Raw genomic sequence first — 21,564 nt, 5'->3', positions numbered from 1 at the left:
TTTTTTTTTTTCTTTCTTTCTTTCTTTCTTTCTTTCTTTCTTTCTTTCCCCTCAATACTTATCACAGTTCATATTTCATGGATATAATATGAATGAACATACATGTTTCACAGAGATATATTGCGAGAATAATCCTAAACGCGTGTGATAGAAAAAGAGAAAGAGGGAGAGAGAGAGAGAGAGAGAGAGAGAGAGAGAGAGAGAGAGAGAGAGAGAGAGGGTAAGAAAGAGGTTAAGTCATCGTTTATCTAATTAAAAAGAATGATTAAGAATAAGTGGTTGGTTGAAAAGGAGCAATGAAATTAGGTGAAACGGAGAAAAAAGAAAGAGAAGCAAACAAAAAAGAAAAGAAAAGAAAAAAAAAAGAAAAGAAAAAAAAAAGAAAAGAAAAGAAAAAATCGATGTTAAGTAAGTATTAAAGCAGACGGATAAAATACTTTCTTGCCTTTTCTACCTCGGATTTAAGTTAGCTTAGCCTTAGCGTGCTGCTCGTTGTTACGGCAATATTCTTGCTTTTACGACGGTGTAATTTTAGCACGAACGACGTTTCTCGCAGGTATCTCGTACAGAGACTATACGTGAGAAAGAGATATATATATGTGGAGAGAGAGAGAAAGAGAGAGAGGGAGAAAGAGGTAGAAAGAGAGAGAGAGAGAGAGAGAGAGAGAGAGAGACCCAACTCGTGAATCCTTTTCATTCAAATTATTGCGGTCCTTGTAAGGAACGGCAAGGCGTTATGTAACATCGCAAATACATTGCAACATAGTACCATTTTTGGCTAACTGAACGCACCACCATTCGTTCGATTAATTAACGTTCCTTTCCTGCAGTCTTTTCCAATAAACGACGATAAGATTGTAGGAATGGTTAGTTACGATACTGTAAAAGATACTATATATACATACGTACATACATACATACATATATATATATATATATATATATATATACGTGTATATATGCAATATATCCAATACAATGAGATCTCTCTCTCTCTCTCTCTCTCTCTATCTCTCTCTATGCGTGTGTATACATGCGCGTCTGTGTGAAATGTGATTGTACAAGGAGAAAAAAAAAAAAGGAAATAGAAAGAAAGAAAAAAATGTCACGATTGACTAACAGTTCGAAATTGATATAAAAATAAAGATAAAAGTAATATTTTCAAATGGTCAATCCCAAACGAGTAGTTATCCATCCCTATATATATATATATATATATATATATCTACAACCAATTCTACTAGTTGCTCCAATTGTAGCAACAACATTATCGATCGGATCGATAAAAAGTGGCACGGTCTGATCTCATTTCCGATCTTTCAAGTCTATCCCAGCATTCATCCTTTCTACGTGTTGGCACGCGCCGTGCCAAAAAAAATCTCAAGGTAAACGCATTCCAGCGTAACTTGGACGAGTCTTGACCAAGTCTCTCTATCTTTCCCTTTTTTTCTTTTATTTCTCTCTTTTTTTTATCTCTCTCTTTCTCTCCCACCCTCTTTCTCTCCCTCTCTCTCTTCGTCCGTCTGTCTGTCTGTTGGTCTGTTCGTCTTTCTCCTAGCAATTTTATTATTTCTTTCTTATTACTTTTTTTTTTTTTTCTATACGTAAAAACGGTGGATTACACTTTCCACGAGTGACTCATTGAGATAAGAGCACGTCGTCATTCATAAAAGAGATCGTCTATGCGACACTATCCACTTTATGCACTTTAATCGACCTACGTATATTACGAGAAAAAAAAAAAGAAAATAATAAAAAGGAACGAGTGTCATATTTTGGTTGAAACAATTGTCGTATTCGTTTGTAATATTCGTATGAAATCTGACGAGAACGGGAAAGAATATATATGAAAAAGAAAAAAAAAAAAAAAAAAAAGAATATTATAGAGTTCATTCATTTTTAAGAATATCTTCGTATCTTTATTTTTTATAATTTCCAAGAATTATTCGTATCTTTCGTTTTCAATCGATGATCATGATCATTCTGTATCGTCATCCATCGGATCCATTAAAAATCGATGATATTATATTAACTAATTGAAAAATTTCCATCGTTCCAATCGTAATTGGATTGCTTGACACACACACACACACACACACACAGAGACACACACACAAAGAAAAAAAAAAATTAATCAAAACAAAAAAAGAAATTAATCACATTTCCATTTCATCGACGAAATGACGATCACGAAGTATATCGATCCCTTCGACTTTTAGATCATCGATCATTTTTCTATTATCGAAATAATATTATTACAAAATTTGAACGATTAATTTATTGCAATTCAATGATATAACAAATTTTGCCTGGAATAATAATCATGACGTATCCTTTTTCCCCTGAATCCATTGGGTCGTCTTGTTTTTTATTCTTTTTTTTTTTTTCACCCACCCACCCTTTCTTTTTTCATTTCTTTCCTTCAATTTAGACCATTCAAGAAGAAGTACCGGAAGGACGCGAAGTACTTCAGTCGCGTGTCCATTGCAAAAAGAGACTCGCAAAGAGATATATAGAAAGTAACCTTATGTAGGTACGGCCTCTCTTTGAATGGTAGTAGGTACTTAATACGCTCCGATCTCTCAGTTTGCTTCGCCACGACATCGTCGAAGAACAATGCCACAACCGATGTCGGACAATGTCGGCCTGTCGACTCTCCTCGCAACCGACTACGCCACGACTTGCCTGTCTTCTTCTTCTTCTTCTTCTTCCTCCACCTCCTCCTCCATCTCCTCCACCTCCTCCTCAACCTCCTCCTCCTTTCCATCCCTGCGAAAGATCTTCCATCTCTCTCTTTCTCTTTCTCTCTCTTTCTCTCTGTCTGTCTGTCTGTCTGTCTGTTTCTATCTCTATCTTTCTCTCTCTCTCTCTCTCTCGATCTCTCCAACTCGTTCCTTGAATTCCATGCCGAGATTCTTATAAGGAACAAAAGGTCGGCGCCATTCGAGCTAACGAGGGAGCACTTTCGATGCCAACTTCCTTCAACCATAAAATATTTTACTTTCGCCTTAGTGATAAAAAAGAAGAAGAAAAAAAGAAAAAAAAAACAAAAAAATTAAGAAGAAAAAGAAGTATGATAAATAAATAAATAAATAAATAAATAAATAAATAAATAAATAAATAAATAAATCGAAAAAGAAGAAGAAGAAAAGAAAGAGAGAATACTCCTCTCTCGCGCCCATCTCTTCGCCCACACCCCCCCCCGCCCCACCCCGTTAAAATTTGTAGCGTTGAGAAAAATATTGATTTTTATTCTACTGAAATTTAATTTTCATTATGTGAGTATTATAATAATATAATTGAATAAATAAAGGTGGGATTGATCGATCGATGAAATTATTCGGATTGGATTATTGATCATTCTTTCTTAAAGTTCATTCGATTCTTAAAATTCATTAAGATTTCTTAAAATTCATTCGATAAAATTCATCCAATTATTCGATTGGATTATTGATCATTCTTTCTTAAAATTCATTTGATTGCGAAAATATCGATGTAACATCTTCTCTCTCTTTCTCTCTTTCTCTCTTTTCAATCCAATTTAACTCGAATAGAATCAGTAGAATGTAAGAATGACTTTCACAGATTCTTCCGGCGTACTCGAGGAGTCTAATCTCTTACTCTCTCTCTCTCTCTCTCTCTCTCTCTCTCTCTCTCTCTCTCTCTCTCTCTCTCTCTCTCTCTGTCTCTCTATCTTTCTCTTTCGTGTACTCGAGGTTACTAATTGAGGGCCACAGTAAGAAACTTAATTGTTATTTAATCGATCCTTCTCTCGTTTACCTTAGCGATTATTTACTCTAAGCGAGAAAGTAAGAAATACTAATTCGTAGTAAATAGATATTTTGAACGTTTAGAAATTCACTGAGAAGATTCAATACGTAATTAATAGATAATATCGATCGATAAGATCCCGACCGTCCTTGCCATTTAGCTTTCTCGCAAGTATCTATCTATCTATGTATGCATATATGTAAATATATATATACACACACACACACACACACACACATATATATATATATAGATATATATCTATTGTGTATGTATATATGTATATATGTACTTATATATGTATCTGTTCGGATCGATTTAACGATTGGATAAATACGGAAGAAGATTTCTACGAGATGTGTCTCGAGTATATCTCGTCCTCGATATATGTCTGGCAAACGTTAACTTTACCAGAGACATTTAGCAACGTCGACGTTAAAGAGAAAAAAGGATAGAAGAAAAGGAAAGAAAAGAAATGAAAAGAAAAAAAAAAAAAAGAAAGAAAATGAAATAGTGGAATGTAAGAGGAACATACGTAGAAATAGAAATAGATGAGGAACTGATGATCGCAATGAAAGTCCAAACGTTGTTAGATCGCACGAAAATCTCGAACTTAATGTAACACGAGAACGTTCGCCATTTGTATATGTATATATTTACATATACATTTATATATATATATATATATATATATATATATATATTTACTTGGCCAAGGCAACGATAAATGCGCCGTTTATCCCGCATTACAGTCGCTCATTAATCTTACTCCACCCGTTTGAAAATTTCATATCGTATTAGTAGAACCGACCGGCATTTCAGACAATAATTAACCGTCGTAAAGTACACGAACGAAGCGTCCATTTATTATTCGATGGGAGTGAACGCGCACGCGCACGCGCTCAAGTTCCTTCGTTCCGTACGCTTTGCTTTGTTTTGCTTTGCTATACTTTGCTATACTTAACTTAACTTAACTTAACTTAACTTAACTTCACTTTACTTCATCTCACATCACTTTGCTTCACTTCATTTGACTTCGCTTTACTTTATTTCATTTTATTTTGCTTTAGTTTGATTTGCTTCAATTTGCTTTGCCTTGCTTTACTTTGCTTTACTTTGCTTTACTTTGCTTTGCTTTGCTTTGCTTTGCTTTACCTTGACTTGCTTTGCTTCTCGTTTTCCTATACTTCTCGCGCTTTGCACCGCGAGATACCGTCGTACTAGTAGAAGCCAACATGTTAACGGTAAACCTCTGCAAGTAGTCAGTCAGTCAGTCTCTAAACACTTCTTTACTTACGCTCTTTTTACTGTTTCAAATCTACTTTTTCCACTATGTCGTTAAAGAGTAAATCTTTTCTGCCATGTCAGAATCAAAGTAAAAGGGTGATAAAAAGATGTTGGGATTAGATTTTGTTAAATGTATTATCATCCTCTATTTCTTTTCACTGCTGATCATTCATTAGATAGATAGATAGATAGATAGATAGATAGATAGAGAAAGAGAGAGAGAGAGAGAGAGAGAGAGAGAGAGAGAGAGAGAGAGAGAGAGAGAGAGAGAGGAGGGTGAAGTGACGTGAAGATCTATTCTATTAAATCTTTAATCGAAAACGATTAGAAATTTAATATTCGCTGTCAATCGTCGAGGAGAATAAAAAAAAAAAAAAAAAAAAAAAAAAGGAGAGAAAAAAAAGAAAAAAAGAAAAAGAAACAAAAAACGAAAAGGAAAAAAAGAAAAGAATAAAAGGAAAATGCAACAAGAATTTCTACTTGCAATAAAATCCATATATAAAAGTAAAGAAAAAAAAAAAGGGAATAAACGTATCATAGAGACATGATTCTTGGAGGAAAATGTAGAACGAAAAAAAAAGAAAGAAAAAGGAGGAAGGGAGAGAGAGAGAGAGAGAGAGAGAGAGAGAGAGGAGAAAATTTTCTTTGCATATTTACCGTCAACAAAAAAAAACGAGTTTAAGAAAAAAAAAAAAAAAAGAAAAATCGGGAAAAAAGAAATTCCTACTTCCAATGAAATACAATAACGAAAGAAAAAAAAAGAAGATAGAAAAAAGAGAAAAAAATGAAAGAATAAAAAGAAGAAGAAGAAGAAGAAGAAGAAGAAAGAAAGGAAAGAATAAGGATATTATAAAAATGTGATTCTATTTAATCGCTCGTAGGTTGAAAATCGAGCGACCAACGTAGAAGTAAAAGGGAGCGGCCTCCATCTTCGACAAAAAGAGAATAAAATGAAGAAGGAGGAAGAGCAGAGAAAAAGTGAGAGAGAGAGAGAGAGAGAGAGAGAAAGAGAAAAAGAGAGAAAGAGAAAGAGAGAAAGAGAGAGAAAGAGAGAGAGAGTTCCACTCGGAGATATCAACTACCTTCCTCCCGCACGAACGCGCCCTACGTGCTGGACGCGTTTCGCCCTTCGGCGAATCGATCTCGCGCGAGAGGAATCCTTCCCTCCTTTTCTTTTTTTTCCTCCTCCTCCTCCTCCTCCTCTTCTTCTTCCTCTTCCTCCTTCTCCTCCTCCTCCCTCTTCTTCTTTTTCGTTCTTTTTTTTTCTGTTTTTTTTTTCTCTTCTTTTTTCCTCATACCTCCCTACCTCCCTACCTATCTACCTACCTCCCTCCCTCCCACCTCCCTTTCATTCCTCCTCTCTTCCTCCTTAAGTCTCGTATTATCCTACGATCGACCACACCCGAACCCTCGAGCAAAATTTCGTCGTGGAATCGCACGAGCAACGCGTAGTAAGTACGTCTTCCTCCTCTTAGAATTCCCTTTCAGTTCCCTTTGTGTTCGGCACTCGAAGGGAATCCTCTTTCTCTTCTTACCATCTATCCATCTATCCATCTATCTATCTATCTATCTATCTATCTATTTATCTATCTATCTATTTATCTCCCTCTTGTGACTTTTCTTTTATTCGTCCTTTATCATCTCGTATCGTATTATTACCACTGATATTAATACTATTACTACTACTATTATTACTACTACTACTACTATTACTACTATCAGTTATTGTTAAAACGTATTGCCCGGAGGACGTAATTTCGGGGATTATTACTCGTTTAAATTCAAAGGATATATATATATATATATATCATTGGGGGAGGGGGGGCAGAGGGGGAGATGACAAAGACGATAAAAGGTCATATGTCTTATTATTAATCATGACAAAACTCCGTCTTTTTCTATTGCGATAATTTTCGTATTTATATATTCGTTTATTCTTCGTTGTCAATAGAATGATTAAATAATTTTAATAGAAATAAACTTTAGAAAAAATTCTTACTTGGAAAATTCTTAACGCAGGTTAGGATTAAATATTTCTTTCAATATTTCTCTTATGATCGTTTCTATCGTTCGACGACGTTCATATTTATTATGTATTTATATTTCGTTAAATAAAAATTTTACATGTTAAAAAAGCAATAGACTTCTTTTTAAAATTTTAATACATCTTGATGTTGTCTCTAATCCCTATCGCGAGGATATTTCTTTCATGATCGTTAAACTGACGTTTACATATTCATTTATCCTTCGTTAAAATAATAATCTTGCCAGTTAGTGAAGCAATACACTTTTAAAATTCTAATACACCTTAGGGTTGAATTCTTATCTCGGTATATATTTTATGATCGTTTAGTCACGTTTTTACATATTCATTAAGCCTTCGTTAATAAAAATCTTACGTTGGTAGAGGGGAAAAAAAAAATAAACACTTTTAAAAATTCTAATACACCTTAGGGTCGAAACCGTCACTCTATATTTCTCTAATGATCGTTTAGTCGTTTAATGACGTTTATATACATATATATATATATATACATATATACACATGTCATTTGTATTTCAGAAATAAAAATCTTACCCGTTAGAAAAAATCCACTTTTAAAATTCTAATACACCTTAGGATCAAATCCCTCTTCTCAAATCCCATTTCCTCTAATGATCATTACGTCGTTTAACGACGTATATACATTTCATTTATCTTCCATTAATAAAAAAAAAAAAAAAAAAATATTTACACGTTAGAAAAAATTCACTGAAAAAAAATTCTAAATACATATTAGAATCGTAACCTAACCCTCTCCCCGCCACCACCAGTTATTACAGATATTACTCTTACTCCTCGTTTTGTCTTTTAATCGTTGCTCATATACGTGCAATTTATCTCTCATTGATGAAAAAAAGAAATCTTACCTGTTAGAGAAAAAAAAAAAGAAAAAAAAAAAAAACAAATAAAAATAAAAAGAAGAAGAAGAATAAAAAGAAAAACCTCAAACATTCTAATAGACCTTAGGGTTGAATCCGTCTTCTCCTCGTTTTATTTCTCTTGTATAAAATCGTTTCGCCGTTTAACGACGTTTAATATATTCATTTATCCTTCGTTAATAAAAAAAAAAAAAGAAGAAGAAGAAGAAGAAAAAAAAACGAAAAAAAAAGTCTTACCCGTTAGAAGAAATCCAACTAGAAAAATTCTAATACACCTTAGGGTTGAATCCGTCTCTCGGACGGATCCGACGCTCGTTTAAATTCTCACGACTATTATCCTTGTGATCGACCACACCTGGACACCCTCGAGCGTCTCTTACGATATATATATATATATATATATATATATATATATATATATCGTATAAACGTATCCTTTACTATGGGATTCCCTTTCGAGATGTTACGGGATTTCTTCCGGGATTATGAATATATTTTCTATCCCTTACTGAAACATCGAGCAAACATTCGATATGATATCAAACGAATTCGATAAAGTTTCCAATATTACTTTCCAATATAAGATATACTCAATTTGTCCCACGTTTAAACTCATTTTATTTAAATCGTATTAAAAGATTTTATCAAATCTTATTTATCGTCCGTTCACTTCTTCCTTTTCATCATCTTCATCATCTTTTTCTTTTTCTTTTATTTTTTTTTCCTTTCTTCTTTTTTTTTTTTTTTTTTTTTTTTTACTCCCACTCTTCGATTTAATCCTCGAAGAATTCGTTTGACAAATTTACCGTCATAAGTTTCCAATTTACTTTCCAATAAGAAATTCACTCGTCTCATTGGCAATCGAGTATAAAGATGTTATCATAAATCGCATTAATCACGTAATAAATTTTTTCTTTTTTTTTTTTTTCTTTTTTTTTTTTTTTTTACGTGAATTTCCTCTCTTTCTTTCTCCCTCTCCCTCTGTCTCTCTCTCTCTCTCTCTTAGACTTGATCTCAAAAATTCGTTTGACAAATTTGTCGTCTTGAATTATCAATTTGTCTTTCAATATAATCCAATAAGAGGTTCAATCGATATTCGCATTTAAATTCGTCCCATTTAAAAATCGAATGATAAAGATGTTATCATAATCTTCTGTTAATCTCATGGTAATCATTTTTTATCTCTCTCTCTCTCTCTATTTCTTTTTCTTTCTCTTTCTGTTTTCTTTCTTTCTTTTTCTCATTTCTCTCTTATGTAGAATTTGATCTTGAAGGATTCGCATTTGACAAATTTCTTCGCCATAAGTTTCAATCGTTTAAAGATAAGAAAATTCACTCGTCGTGTTTAACTCGACGGATTATTAGCGTGTAAAGGTACAGAGAGAAGTCGATTGGCTTTCACCGAGGCTCGTGGCGAAAAAGCAATTACCTGGCATTCGGCTTAAGAATTCATTTCGAGAAGAATCGCGCTGCTCCAATAAATCCCGAACGCACGAGAACCCGATCTACGATAAATCATTTTCTAATAGCAACGGCGAGACTGCCAGTGGCAGGAGCAACAGTGTTTCTGGTCTAACGGTAATTGCTCTGTAGCCTTCTGCATAAGCACTTACTGGAGCCTGGAAGCGGCGATATTAATGATCGCGAAGGCCACCGTTACATATATATATATATATGTGTCTGTGTCTGTGTATGTGTATGTATATGTATGTATGTATATATATATATATATATATATATATATATAGAGAGAGAGAGAGAGAGATCTCTAACTTACGTTAGCTAGAAACGAATACTCTCTTTTGTTCGTTTTTATACTTCTCTAATATGAGGATAGTGGATTCACGCCGATATCTCGAGACTGTTTTCCTCCTACGTCACTACCACCTTACCAAGTCTCCAAGTCACTTTCTTCTTCGTCCAGTCCAGAGAAACTAACGCGACAAAAATTCGACTTTCGATTCTCTTCCATTTTATTTAGAATAGTTCCTTAAGCGGAAACAATAATCTTACGATTAATTTTCCTTATTGTATATTTATAAATTTTCATTTGACATTTAAATATATTCTCCATTTATCATTTCTCTATTGATTATTTTATGTATATTCGATATTATTGGAATTAAATTATTTACATAGAATGAAAAGATTTTGTCTCACTTACGTACACACACACACACACACACATACACACACAGCAGCAGACAGACAGACAGATAGACACATACATATGTATATACATACATGTATATACGTAACAACGAGGAAACGCGAGACGTATAATGAAAAACAAAGGATAAAAGAAGATAAAAAATAGAAAAATAAAAGATAATAAAAACAATTTGAAAAAGAAAAAGGAAATCAAATCCTCATGTCGGCACGATCGATCCAATGATGAATTTCGATCGTCGCTTCGACCATCGATCTAATATCTATCTATCTATCGATAGTCAATGACGTACAATACCGAACGAGAACACACCCAACCACCAACCTCTTTGATATTAATGATCAACAATCGCTATTTCTTTTCTAAACATTCTTTTCCAACCAATAATACATACATACATACATACATACGTACATACATACATATATACATACATATATAAATAAATTGATTGCTCTCTTTTAACAATAACAAAGTCAAAAGTATCTACAACTTTTCTCTTACCGTCGCACGACAAAAAAGAGATTCGCAATCAGAAAAAAAAAGAAAAAGGAAAAAAAGAAAAAAAGAAAAAAGAAGGAAAAGAAGAAAAAAGAAACATCAAACTTTCCAGTTGATTCGACGCGTATACGAGAACGTGATTCGCGACGAGTGAAAACCGACGACGACTACCGTTTCCGAAGATCACGTTGACTATGAACGAATGATCACGTTCGGATGCACGAATCGATCGGATAATAATGATCACACGAGTCATTATTTCTCTATCTTTTTTCCTCTCTCACTCTCTCTCTCTCTCTCTCTTTCTTTTTCTCTCTTTCAGAATTTCCTTCTTACTTTTTCCCACTTATTATACGTAATTGTGAAATATGATTGGCGGTATGAATTTTAATTGTTTCATTTTCCTACAACAAAACGAGACAACATTTGAAAGTTATTCGATTATATAAATATAAATATATATATATATATATATATATATATATATATATATATATATACTATAATAATTGTATATCCTATAACTTTCGTATAACATTATAGGTCGGCAATGACGTAAATCTGATTCACAACTCGCTAACGTCCTTTTTCATATATGTACATATATATATATGTGTGTATATGTGTGTGTGTGTGCGTATGTGTGTGTGTGTGTGTGTGTGTGTGCATGTGTGTGTATATGTATGACATGCGATTTTCATTACTCAAAGATCGTTGCACTATGGAAGGTTGCACTAACATCTAAACGCAACCAAGGACCACCGGTTGGTCCGTCGTTATGTTCGCTGCAATTTATCCTACTAACTTGAATTAGCCGTGTGACAAGCCAACCGGTAGTCACACTCCAGTGCGGTTGACATCCTTTGCTAGGCCAAGTATATCTTTTCGCTGTATATTTCTCGATTTACGCGTGCTTGTTAGCAAGAAACTAAACTTGAAATGCACCCATCATCTCTACACATTACACACACTCTTTCTCTCTCTCTCTCTTTCTCCCTCTCTTTCTCTCTCTCTCTCTCTCTCTCTCTCTCTATCTTTCTCTCTCTCTCTCTCTCTATCTCTCTCTCTGTCTCTCTTTCTTTCTTTGTATATAGAAGACATTAGAATAATTATCTACGACCGGGAGAGAAGAAAGATAAAAGATAAAAAGATAAAAAAAAAAGATTCAAAGAAATTCATCTCAACGAAATATTCCTAGTCGATCATTGTCCCCTATCTAATATATGTGCACGTAACGAAGAAAAAAAAAATGAAAGAAAGAAAGAAAGAATGAATGAAAGGAATGGATAGAATGAATGAAAAGAGACTAACTACAATGGTGGATTGATTTATCAAGAGCTAAGATTTTCTTCGGTGACACGCCTACCAAACAAGATACCGTTCGTCCAATCAAGGATTAATCAAGGAACATTCAATCCACCAAAGAGAATGTTGTACGGTTGGGACGGTGGAATGAAATGATGTTCAATGAAAAAAAAAAAAAAAAAAAAAAAAAAAAAGAAATTTAAATTAAAAAAAAAAAGATACTTATTAAAAATTAAGAAGACGAGAGAAAAAGAGAACGAATGAGAGAAAAGAATTAAAAAAAAAAAAAAAAAAAAAAAAAAAAAATTAGAAACCAAACAAACGAAATTTCACTTTTATTGATTGTCATACAAATGAATAGATTTAAAAAACAAAAAAAAAAAAAAAAAAAAAAAGAAGAAGAAGATGAAGAAGAAGAAAACATTATCATTCACGTAAATTGCAATTTAATCTCAACGAAGCGTGACATTACCCCTATCTCTCTCTCTCTCTCTCTGTTTTTCTCTTATGATCATTCATACAATTGATATTTTTTAAATCCAAATGCTCTCATCTTCCGTCATTGTCCCTCATTTATTTTACCGTTGTTGTTGATCACTATTACGGATATATACACAGAACCATGGCGTATATATATATATATATATATATATATATATATTTTATGTACACAAGTATGAATATATATATATATATGTATATACACAACGTTAACCCTTTCGATGACCCTTCTCTGTATTTAGATACGAACGCGTGACGATTGCTAAAATAGATAAGAACTAAACCGACGTAGTTGAAGATAATCCCGTTCGATACTTTTCAATCGATTATTTTCTATTAAGTATATGTATAGTAAATATACGTCACGTGAGAATCAGGACCGATAACGATAGTCTAACGTTAACGATATCGTAAAAACAATAACACGGATGGAGAACACGTGTCACGTCCTTTGTCGTGATTTTTCGTCTCCTAAGAATGGAGAAACGTGACGTGACTTTAACAAAAGTAGGCTGAGAACCAAGTCTCTCTCTCTCTCTCTCTCTCTTTTTATCTCTCTCTTTTTCTCTCTTCAATATTTTTTTTTTCGAACGCATACACGCATACATGAACTTATATAATCCCTACGTGGTCATTTCCTCGAAAAAAAAAAAAAAAAAAAAAAAAAAAATATATGAGTTATTATAATTTCAAGACCAACGAAAAAATATTTGTGCCATTAGAAAAAGAAAAAGAAAAAAAGATAGACGAATATTTGCACGATGAAAAATATACTCAATATTTTTTTATCGCAAATATACACACATACGTACACACACACACATACTCGTGAGCACGAGCAAGTAATCGTCTACTCCAAGTTTTCATCTTTTTCGAGACTCCTGACAAAACATTCGGCGCCATCGGAAAAATACAGACTAAAAATTTCTATATATATATATATATATATACTCTTCAATACTTTTCTCGCAAACGTAAAAACGTACTTCCGCACAATACACTTTCCCACACGTAAGAAAACAAAGTTTTGATCTTTCCAAGACCGACGACAAAAGATTGGCGCCGTAAAAGAAAAGAAGAGGAAAAAGAAAGAAAAAAAAAAAAAAAAAAGAAAAAAAAAGAAAAAAGAAAATTAAAGGAAAGACAAATATCTTGTTTTGTGATATGTAAATATTTACGTTTAAACTTTTGTTAAGAAAATCGTAAAGAAAAGTTTCGATCTATTTCCAAGTTCGCGTATCATCGTTTTAAAATCGAAAGTTACTAAATAAATCGACGTTGAAATTCTTCTGATATATATCCCTTCATATATATATATATATATATATATATATATATATATATATAAAATATATTGTCTACTCGCGAACACGTCGATCTAATAACAGCGGATGTCCGTGAGCACTATAGTCGGCACGTTCTCCATATCAATGAACGTTGCACTTCGTTCAGGTTGCATTGGTATGAGCGAGGACAATATATATATATATATATATATATATATGTATAACCATACCTAAGAGAAGAACACCTGCGTAGAGAACTTTCGCACACTTATTCTCGCTCGAATGGAACGTGGTTGCGAACGTGTATCGCGATTTATCGAGGGGAACGCGCCTCGAAAGAATTTATTTCTGTGTTTGTGAAGTACATATATATTTACGTGTATACGTATGTTTATGTGTATGTAATATACGTACATACATACGTAATTTAAAAAGAAAAAAAAAGCAAGAGAGAGAGAGAAAAAAATAAAGAGAAAAAAATTGAACGAAGAAAAAATAAAATAAAATAAAATTAAATTAAATTAAATTAAATTAAATAAATAAATAAATAAATAAAATGTGCAAAATAATTTTTATCGTAAACCGTGTCTTTCTATTTCCGTTCGATTTGTTTTCCATCTTTATTTCTTCCTTCCTTTTTTTCTTTCTTTCTTTCTTTCTTTCTTTCTTTCTTTCTTTCTTTCTTACTCGTACAATCTTTATGAGCATACACGTACGTAATGGACGAATGGCCAGCTGCCGGCGAAGATGTAACGCATTCGGTCCTGGGTGGTCCAGAACAGATATACAACGTTCAAGAAGGCTTATATGCGCCTTGCGGTGCTCGCTCTACGTATTCATAAGGTTATCCATGCTGCGCGGAAAATAATGTGCCAGTCTATTCATTACAAATATATATATATATATATATATATATATATATATATATATATATATATATATAAATAAATATGTGTGTACGTAAATCATATGTATATATACCTCATCTCGTACATCTCAAATGCGCTCAATGAAATAATACTTTCGTTCGCATAACTATCGATCGAATTATAATAAATATATTATTTATTATAATTCGCGCGTTATCCTTTATTTAAAATTAGATATAATTCAATTTAAAAATAATACCAATAATAGAATAATAGTAATAAATAAATAAATAATAATAATAATAATAATAATAATAATAATAATAATAATAATAATAATAATAATAATAATAATATCCCAATAAATCGAGAGAGAGAGACAGAGAGAGAGAGAGAGAGAGAGAGAGAGAGAGAGAGAGAGAGAGAGAGAGAGAGAGAGAGAGTAAAAAAAAAAGAATAAAATAATAATAATAATAATATTGATTCATTTACATTAACTCTATTAATTGGACATATGTATTATAATATCAACATAAAATTATAAGATTCAACGTAATTTCATTCACGTAAGACTCGTTTTTAACTTTCTCAAACTAGTCGTTCTCATTATAGATCATTTTGTCTTTTTCTTTATTCTTTTTTGGGCGTGACGATAGATGGGGGGAAAAGAAAAATAAAAAAAAAAATAAAAAAAAAAATTAAAAAAGTAGAAAAAAAAGAAGAAGAAGAAAAAGAAAAGGATTTTTATCTTTATTTGATCTCCCATTAGACACCAAAGGGAAGATTCTTCTTTCCATCGATCGTACCCGTTATTCGGTTTACACCAACGCCAAGTTACCAAGAGGATAAGTGCTTTTCATGAGAGATGTTCTTTCTTCTAACGGTCGGTGTGACTTCAAAGGAGAGAAAGAAGAGAGTGCGTAGTGACGTATATATACACACACATACATACATACATACATATATACATACATATACGTGCATGCATATATACATATAAACGTTTCTTAAATACTCTAAGGGAGTAAACATTGCGAGATAAGAATGTTGCTCGATAACTTGACCATCTTCTTTTTTTTTTTTTTTCTTTTTTTTTTTTTTTTTTTTTTTTGACTTCTTCTTCTACTACTACTATTTATTCCCTTTTTTTTTACCCCTTTCTATTTTCATTACTTCTTCTTCTTTCGACGTTTCTTTTCTTTTTCTTTTTTTTCTCTCTTTTTTTTTTTCTTTTTTTTTTTTTTTTTTTTTTTTTTTGTTCAATTTCTCTTCACTTCACTTCGCTCGCTCGACAACTCAACCATTCCATTTTTCTTTCCTTCCGTTTTCCTTTATTCATCCTCATTATATTCCTATTTCATTGTCGTCGTTTTCGACCGTACGAAATTAAATTCGAGGGACGTAAAAGAGTGGAGAGAAAAGAAGAAAAAGAAAAAGAGAAAGAAAAAAAAAAAAAGGAAAAAGTAAGAAGAAGAGGGGTGGGGCGGGGGCCGGGTGGGGAAGAAATCTCGTTCTCGAAATATTTCATATCGATTATTTCACGTTCCTGAACAAAGTCGCGCGGAATGGAAAAAAGAAAAAAAAAAAAGAAAAGAAAAGACAAATTTGAGTGTTGGACCAAACGAGAGAAAGAGAGACTAAAAGGAAAATAAATTCGATCAGAGAGCCAGAGAATCAAACTGATCCATACATACGTACATATATATATATATATATGCATATATACATGCATACATATATACACACAACAGGTCAGGTTCAAAGCTGTCGAGGTCGAACACACAGTGGCGAGAATGGCCGGCTTGAGTTGCCTGGGTTGCCTGGGTTGCCTGACAGGAACGATAATAGGATCCGTCAGAGTAATGACGGCACGATGGCGATGAGTCACGCGACAGGAAGTCCTTTTCCCGTGAACCACCACGGCCGGACACCTTCCGTTCCTCTAACTAGTACAAGGTGAAATCCAATCCCTATCGAGTTGAACCGGTGAAAGAATTCTTTCTCAATTCGTTTTCGTCTCGATCTCACGAACGATCTCTTTACGTCCTTCGAATTAACTTTGAATTAATTGACTTTTGTAATAATAAAAATCGAAGAAAAAAAAAAGAAATATATACACATATATATATATATATATATGTGTACGTGTGTGTGTGTGTGTCTGAAGATATTTTATTTTCGCGTAAATAACGACGACAAATTATTATTACCAACGTTCTATTTAATTAAGACGAATAAATTATCATTTATATTCTCTCCCATGAAATTGGAGTAAGAAAAGAGAGAGAGAGAGAGAGAGAGAGAGAGAGAGAAAGAGAGAGAGGGAAAGGGGACAAAATATTTTTCAACATTCGTACGAAGCTATGTGTGTGAATGCAATTACGTAAAAATTACGTCATTCGGCAAAAAATAAATCGGATTATTCGCTATACGTAATCGAATATACATACGCCTGGCACTTCCCATTCGTATTAAAAAGAGAGAGAGAAAAACATGAATAGATATAGTTTCGTGATATATCAAAAACGTCGATCGTCCTTAGGCTACATTCCGTACAATGCGGGTATACGGTATGCAGGTGAATACATACATACATACATACATACATATATAATTATTACGTATATACGAATTCACAGATACATAGTCTGCGCCATAAAAAAAGAAAAAGAAAAAAAGGGAACACATGTATTATACGGGTGGGTGGTAGCGATCTCTCTCCGAGTATATACACACACACATACACACGTACACGTACACGTACACGTACACGTACAACTCTATCGACCTTGAACCTTCAACGAGCTTAGTATACCTACCATTCCTACGGCAATGCAGTAGGCTTTTCTGCGTATGCGTGAACCCGTACTGACTGCATAATTAATCCGCAATTCGAGAACCCCGCAGTTCTACCAACAAATACCAAAGAAAAATCTAAGATCTCCCTGAGATCTCGTGTGTGTTTCCAATCCATAAGAAAATATAGTCGAGTTAGTAACTAGTTTAGTTCGTAATCCTCGTGGGTGTTACGTACAACTTGTAACGGTAAAAGAAAAAAAAAAAGAAAAATGGGAGGAAAAAAGAAGAAGAAGAAAAAGAAAAAAAATAGAAATAAATATAGAAATAGAAATAGAGTTCGATAGTAGGAGATAGAAATTCAAGGAAATAATTTTCTATCCGGATAGGTGTCTCTAATAAATAAGAAGTAAATAGAACAGAAAAGGCAATCTCGTACCTTTGGCACGTATCCAATAGTTCGTTTCATCCTTTCTCCCTTCCTATCCTTTACTTTATTTTATTCTCTCTCTCTTTCTCTCTCCCTCTCTCTCTCTCTCATTTTCTCATTCTTCTTATTCCTTCTCTACTCGTTATATCACGGGATAATCACGTAGATAGTACGCTTTTCTCTCATTGATCCTTTCATTTTCGATTCCCCCTTTAGCACGTGGACACGTCTCCAACAAAGTTTGTTAGCTCCTAATTTCACCGGTGGCTTCTCTTCCCTAATTCTGAAACTTCTCTTTGTCTCTCTCTCTCTCTCTCTCTCTCTCCCTCTTTCTCTCTTTCTCTTTCTTTCTTGACAAGATGAAGAGAGAGAGAGAGAGAGAGAGAGAGAGAGAGAGAGAGAGAGAGAGAGGTAGAAAGAGATAGACAGAGGAGACGTAAATCAATTAGATGGTAGACAAGCGATGATACAATAAAGACTGACAACGTGACGTTGTCTCGCATTTCTCCCTTCTTCCTCTATGTGTATGTTTATGTGTGTGTGTGTGTGTGTGTATATATATATCTTTCTCCTTTCATCTCTACGAAAGATAAGAAAGGTGGATGCTCCTTTCTAACCTCTCAATTCAATTTCACCAGTTCGAATTTATTTGACAAGAAAAGGGACAAATAATTCGAATTGGTGAAATTTTATCACTCAAAATAAATATATATATATATATATATATATATAATTTTTTTTAATTTGTTATATAATTATTATCGTGTTATAATATTATTGTATATAATTAAATCGCGATAAAAAAATTTTACAATGGCAATTTTCTTTTTTTATCGTTAATATATATATATATATATATATATATATATGCATATATACATATATATATATATAATTTGAAAAAAAAAAAAGAAAAAAAAAAACATTGTGCGTATAATTTTCGTGCGTATAATTATAATCGTGTTGTAATATGATTGCTCGTATAATTACAATTAAGTTGGTAATAAAAATCTTATCGTATTTATACACTATATCCGTGTACTTATGTATATACATATATACATACATATATAGTTATATAAAATGAGATACATAGATAATTAATTTTATCTTCGGAAGATACTACTATGTACGTATTTAGTATGCGTGAAACTTACGCGAACGTTAGTAACGGTACAATGAGCTCGGCCTCTCTCGTTATCCTTTACCACGATTGAATAATTTAAAGATAAGAATAATTATACGTGAAAATTTAATGGAGCATATTAATACAACTAGCTCGTCACGCTTCTCAATACTATAATACGAAAATCTCTTATACTGCCGTACTACGTAAATACATATATCCACGTAAATATCGATTGTTAGCTATTTATCTTTTAACGTCCTTCGCTTTTATTCGTACGTTCTCGACCTTGCCACAAAATTTTATCTGTATCGTAATACAAACATAATAATTTATCGTACATTATTTACTCATAGACATAGTACATTAGATGTAAAATATTGTCGATAATATAATCGAGAAACGTTTTATTTAGTTTTTGATTAATTGAAAAGTTACGACGAAGAACAGATCGAGATAGATAAATTGATACTATGTAACTGTGTCTGTGTGTTTTTATCAATGTGTGTGTGCGTGTGTGTGTGTGTGTGTGTGTGTGTGGAAGTACACATACGTAAACCGTTAGACGAAATTGGAAACGGTAGTCAGTAGTCTGTCGTAGTTTGCTGAGAGAGTCGATTTGCTAATTTAACGGGAAATCGAAATTAGTTTCGGTGCCGGTTGTAACCCTGATCGAGAAAGAGAGAGAGAGAGAGAGAGAGAGAGAGAGAGAATTACTTTTTCTCTCGTGATATGTTCTACCGAAGGAAAGAACAACACGCATCAAGCACAAGTACATACATAACACTTTTCTCTTTCTTTAATGATCTCAAGAACGTGTGTACATGTGTATATATATATATATATATGTACGTACATGTAATATTGTTACCTTCCTACATACACACATACGTGTCTACATAAGCATATGTATATGTATATCGCAAAATTTCTCTTTAAGGTAAGAAGAAAATTTCGAAGATGATTAATTGACCTCGTCCCGTTCATCATTCTCATATATGCGTACTAATTTTATATCTTTTTCTTTTTCATATATTTCTTTATTTATTTATTTATCTTTCCTTCTTCTTTCTTTTTTTGTTTTGGTACCATTAGCAGAAGAAGCACCAGCAATACCAGCAACGGCAATAACAGCGACAGTAATAGTAGTAGTGATGCCACCTCCGGATCGTCGGTGTCGTTAGCAGCGGGCCTTAAAAAATGGCCTCGATCCTGGGAGACGGAACGGGCCCTGGGGGCCCTGGTCCCTCGCGATGCCTTCTACTTCTACAGAGGTCTCTGGCAATACAGCTGACCAGAGGTCCGCCTCCTCAAGTCCTCAATGCCGGCCAACGAGAAAGTCCGAAGGAGCATCCAGCCGATGAGATGTGGATGTACGATAAAGGTTATAATTTGTTTCAGGTGAGTCCCTATACAACTCTGTATTATCGTCGGTGTAAAATCCCCTCCCCTCATCCTCTCGTCCTCCAGCTTCTTCAACTTCTCAGCCTCTCTACTCGTCCCAACTCTCTTTCGGTCACTCACTCATTCACTCATTCACTCACTCACTCACTCACTCACTCACTCACTCACTCACTCACTCACTCACTCACTCTCTTTCTTTCTTTCTTTTATTCCTTCTTTCTTTCTTTCTTTCTTTCTTTCTTTCTTTCTTTCTCGCTTTCGAACTCGTTTTTTTGACGAACGACTCTTTTTCCCTTACCAGCTCAAAAAAAATGTTCATTGCTACTCGATTTCACGAGGAATTCTGTGCAGCCAAAAAAAAAAGGGAAAGAAAAAAAAAAGAAAAAGCAAAATACAAAAGAAGATGATGAGGAAGCAGCAAGCAAGTCTAATTGAGAACTATCGGAAAGATTTGCTTGATTACGAGCGAAATTATTTCTCATACGATCGATTTTTAATTAATACAATGCAAACTTTTATTTCCTTTTTAATATCAACAATTTGAAATATTTCTCTTTTGTCAATTTTTACTTTAATAGTCGAAAATATAAGTTAGAAATGAATTCCCTTGTTTCTTGTATTAAATCGAATTCTCGTACTTCTAATACTCTTCTTGTACTTCTTATGTTTCAACGTTGGTGGTAAATGTGAAAAAACGTTCAACTTACTCGCAAAAAGAAAAGCGAAGAAAAGAAAAGAAAAGAAAAGAAGAAAAAGGAAAAGGGAATAGTAGAAAAGAAAAAGGAAACTAAAATTCGTACGAAGAGAAAAGCTTTCAACTTAGAAAAAGGTTCTCTCACACTTTTCGGCTCAAATACCTCTCCTATCGAGGATAAGTACGTCCTCTTTGAGAGAAAAGTCAATCTCTTCCCTCCAACTCCCTCCCACCCTCCACCCCTTCATCCTTCACTACTACTTCTCTACGAATAAGTAGGAGGGTGTCGATGAATCGTGTCCCTTGTACACAACAATGCCAAAACCCTTTTTCTTTTCACACATTTCCTGCTTACCTTCTTAGAACTTGAACGCTTTGTTTTTTCTTTTTCTTTTTCTTTTTCTTTTTTTTTTTTTCATTCTTTTATTCTTTTTTCTCGTTCTTCTATTTTTTATTTTTAATTGCAACTTAAAAAATATAAAGAAGCTTTCACTCTCTCTTG

The 21,564-nt window shown here is 33.3% G+C and overlaps 1 protein-coding gene across 7 annotated transcripts in view; it reads left to right on the top strand.

Annotated features, from left to right (window-relative positions):
• Window positions 1–21,564, top strand: part of knockout (Stork-head domain-containing protein knockout) — an 86,230-nt gene that overhangs the window by 20,568 nt on the left and 44,098 nt on the right. For 2 of the 7 annotated variants that reach the window (XM_035874844.2, XM_035874848.2), the window contains exon 2: window positions 20,060–20,365. In XM_035874844.2, coding sequence (XP_035730737.1) covers window positions 20,165–20,365 — 201 coding nt within the window. In that variant the 5' untranslated portion in view covers window positions 20,060–20,164. Of the gene's footprint in view, window positions 1–15,380; window positions 15,529–19,306; window positions 19,737–19,774; window positions 19,905–20,059; window positions 20,366–21,564 lie in introns of those variants that run through there. The other 5 variants (XM_085659700.1, XM_085659699.1, XM_035874846.2 and 2 more) reach the window with 5 other exon arrangements.

The sequence above is a fragment of the Vespa mandarinia genome, chromosome 10, assembly GCF_050613455.1.
Source record: "Vespa mandarinia isolate Hongniang chromosome 10, ASM5061345v1, whole genome shotgun sequence".
Classification (NCBI taxonomy): Eukaryota; Metazoa; Arthropoda; class Insecta; order Hymenoptera; family Vespidae; genus Vespa; species Vespa mandarinia.
Note: the sequence above shows the minus strand (reverse complement) of the source record. Positions and strands in the feature narration are given on the sequence as shown.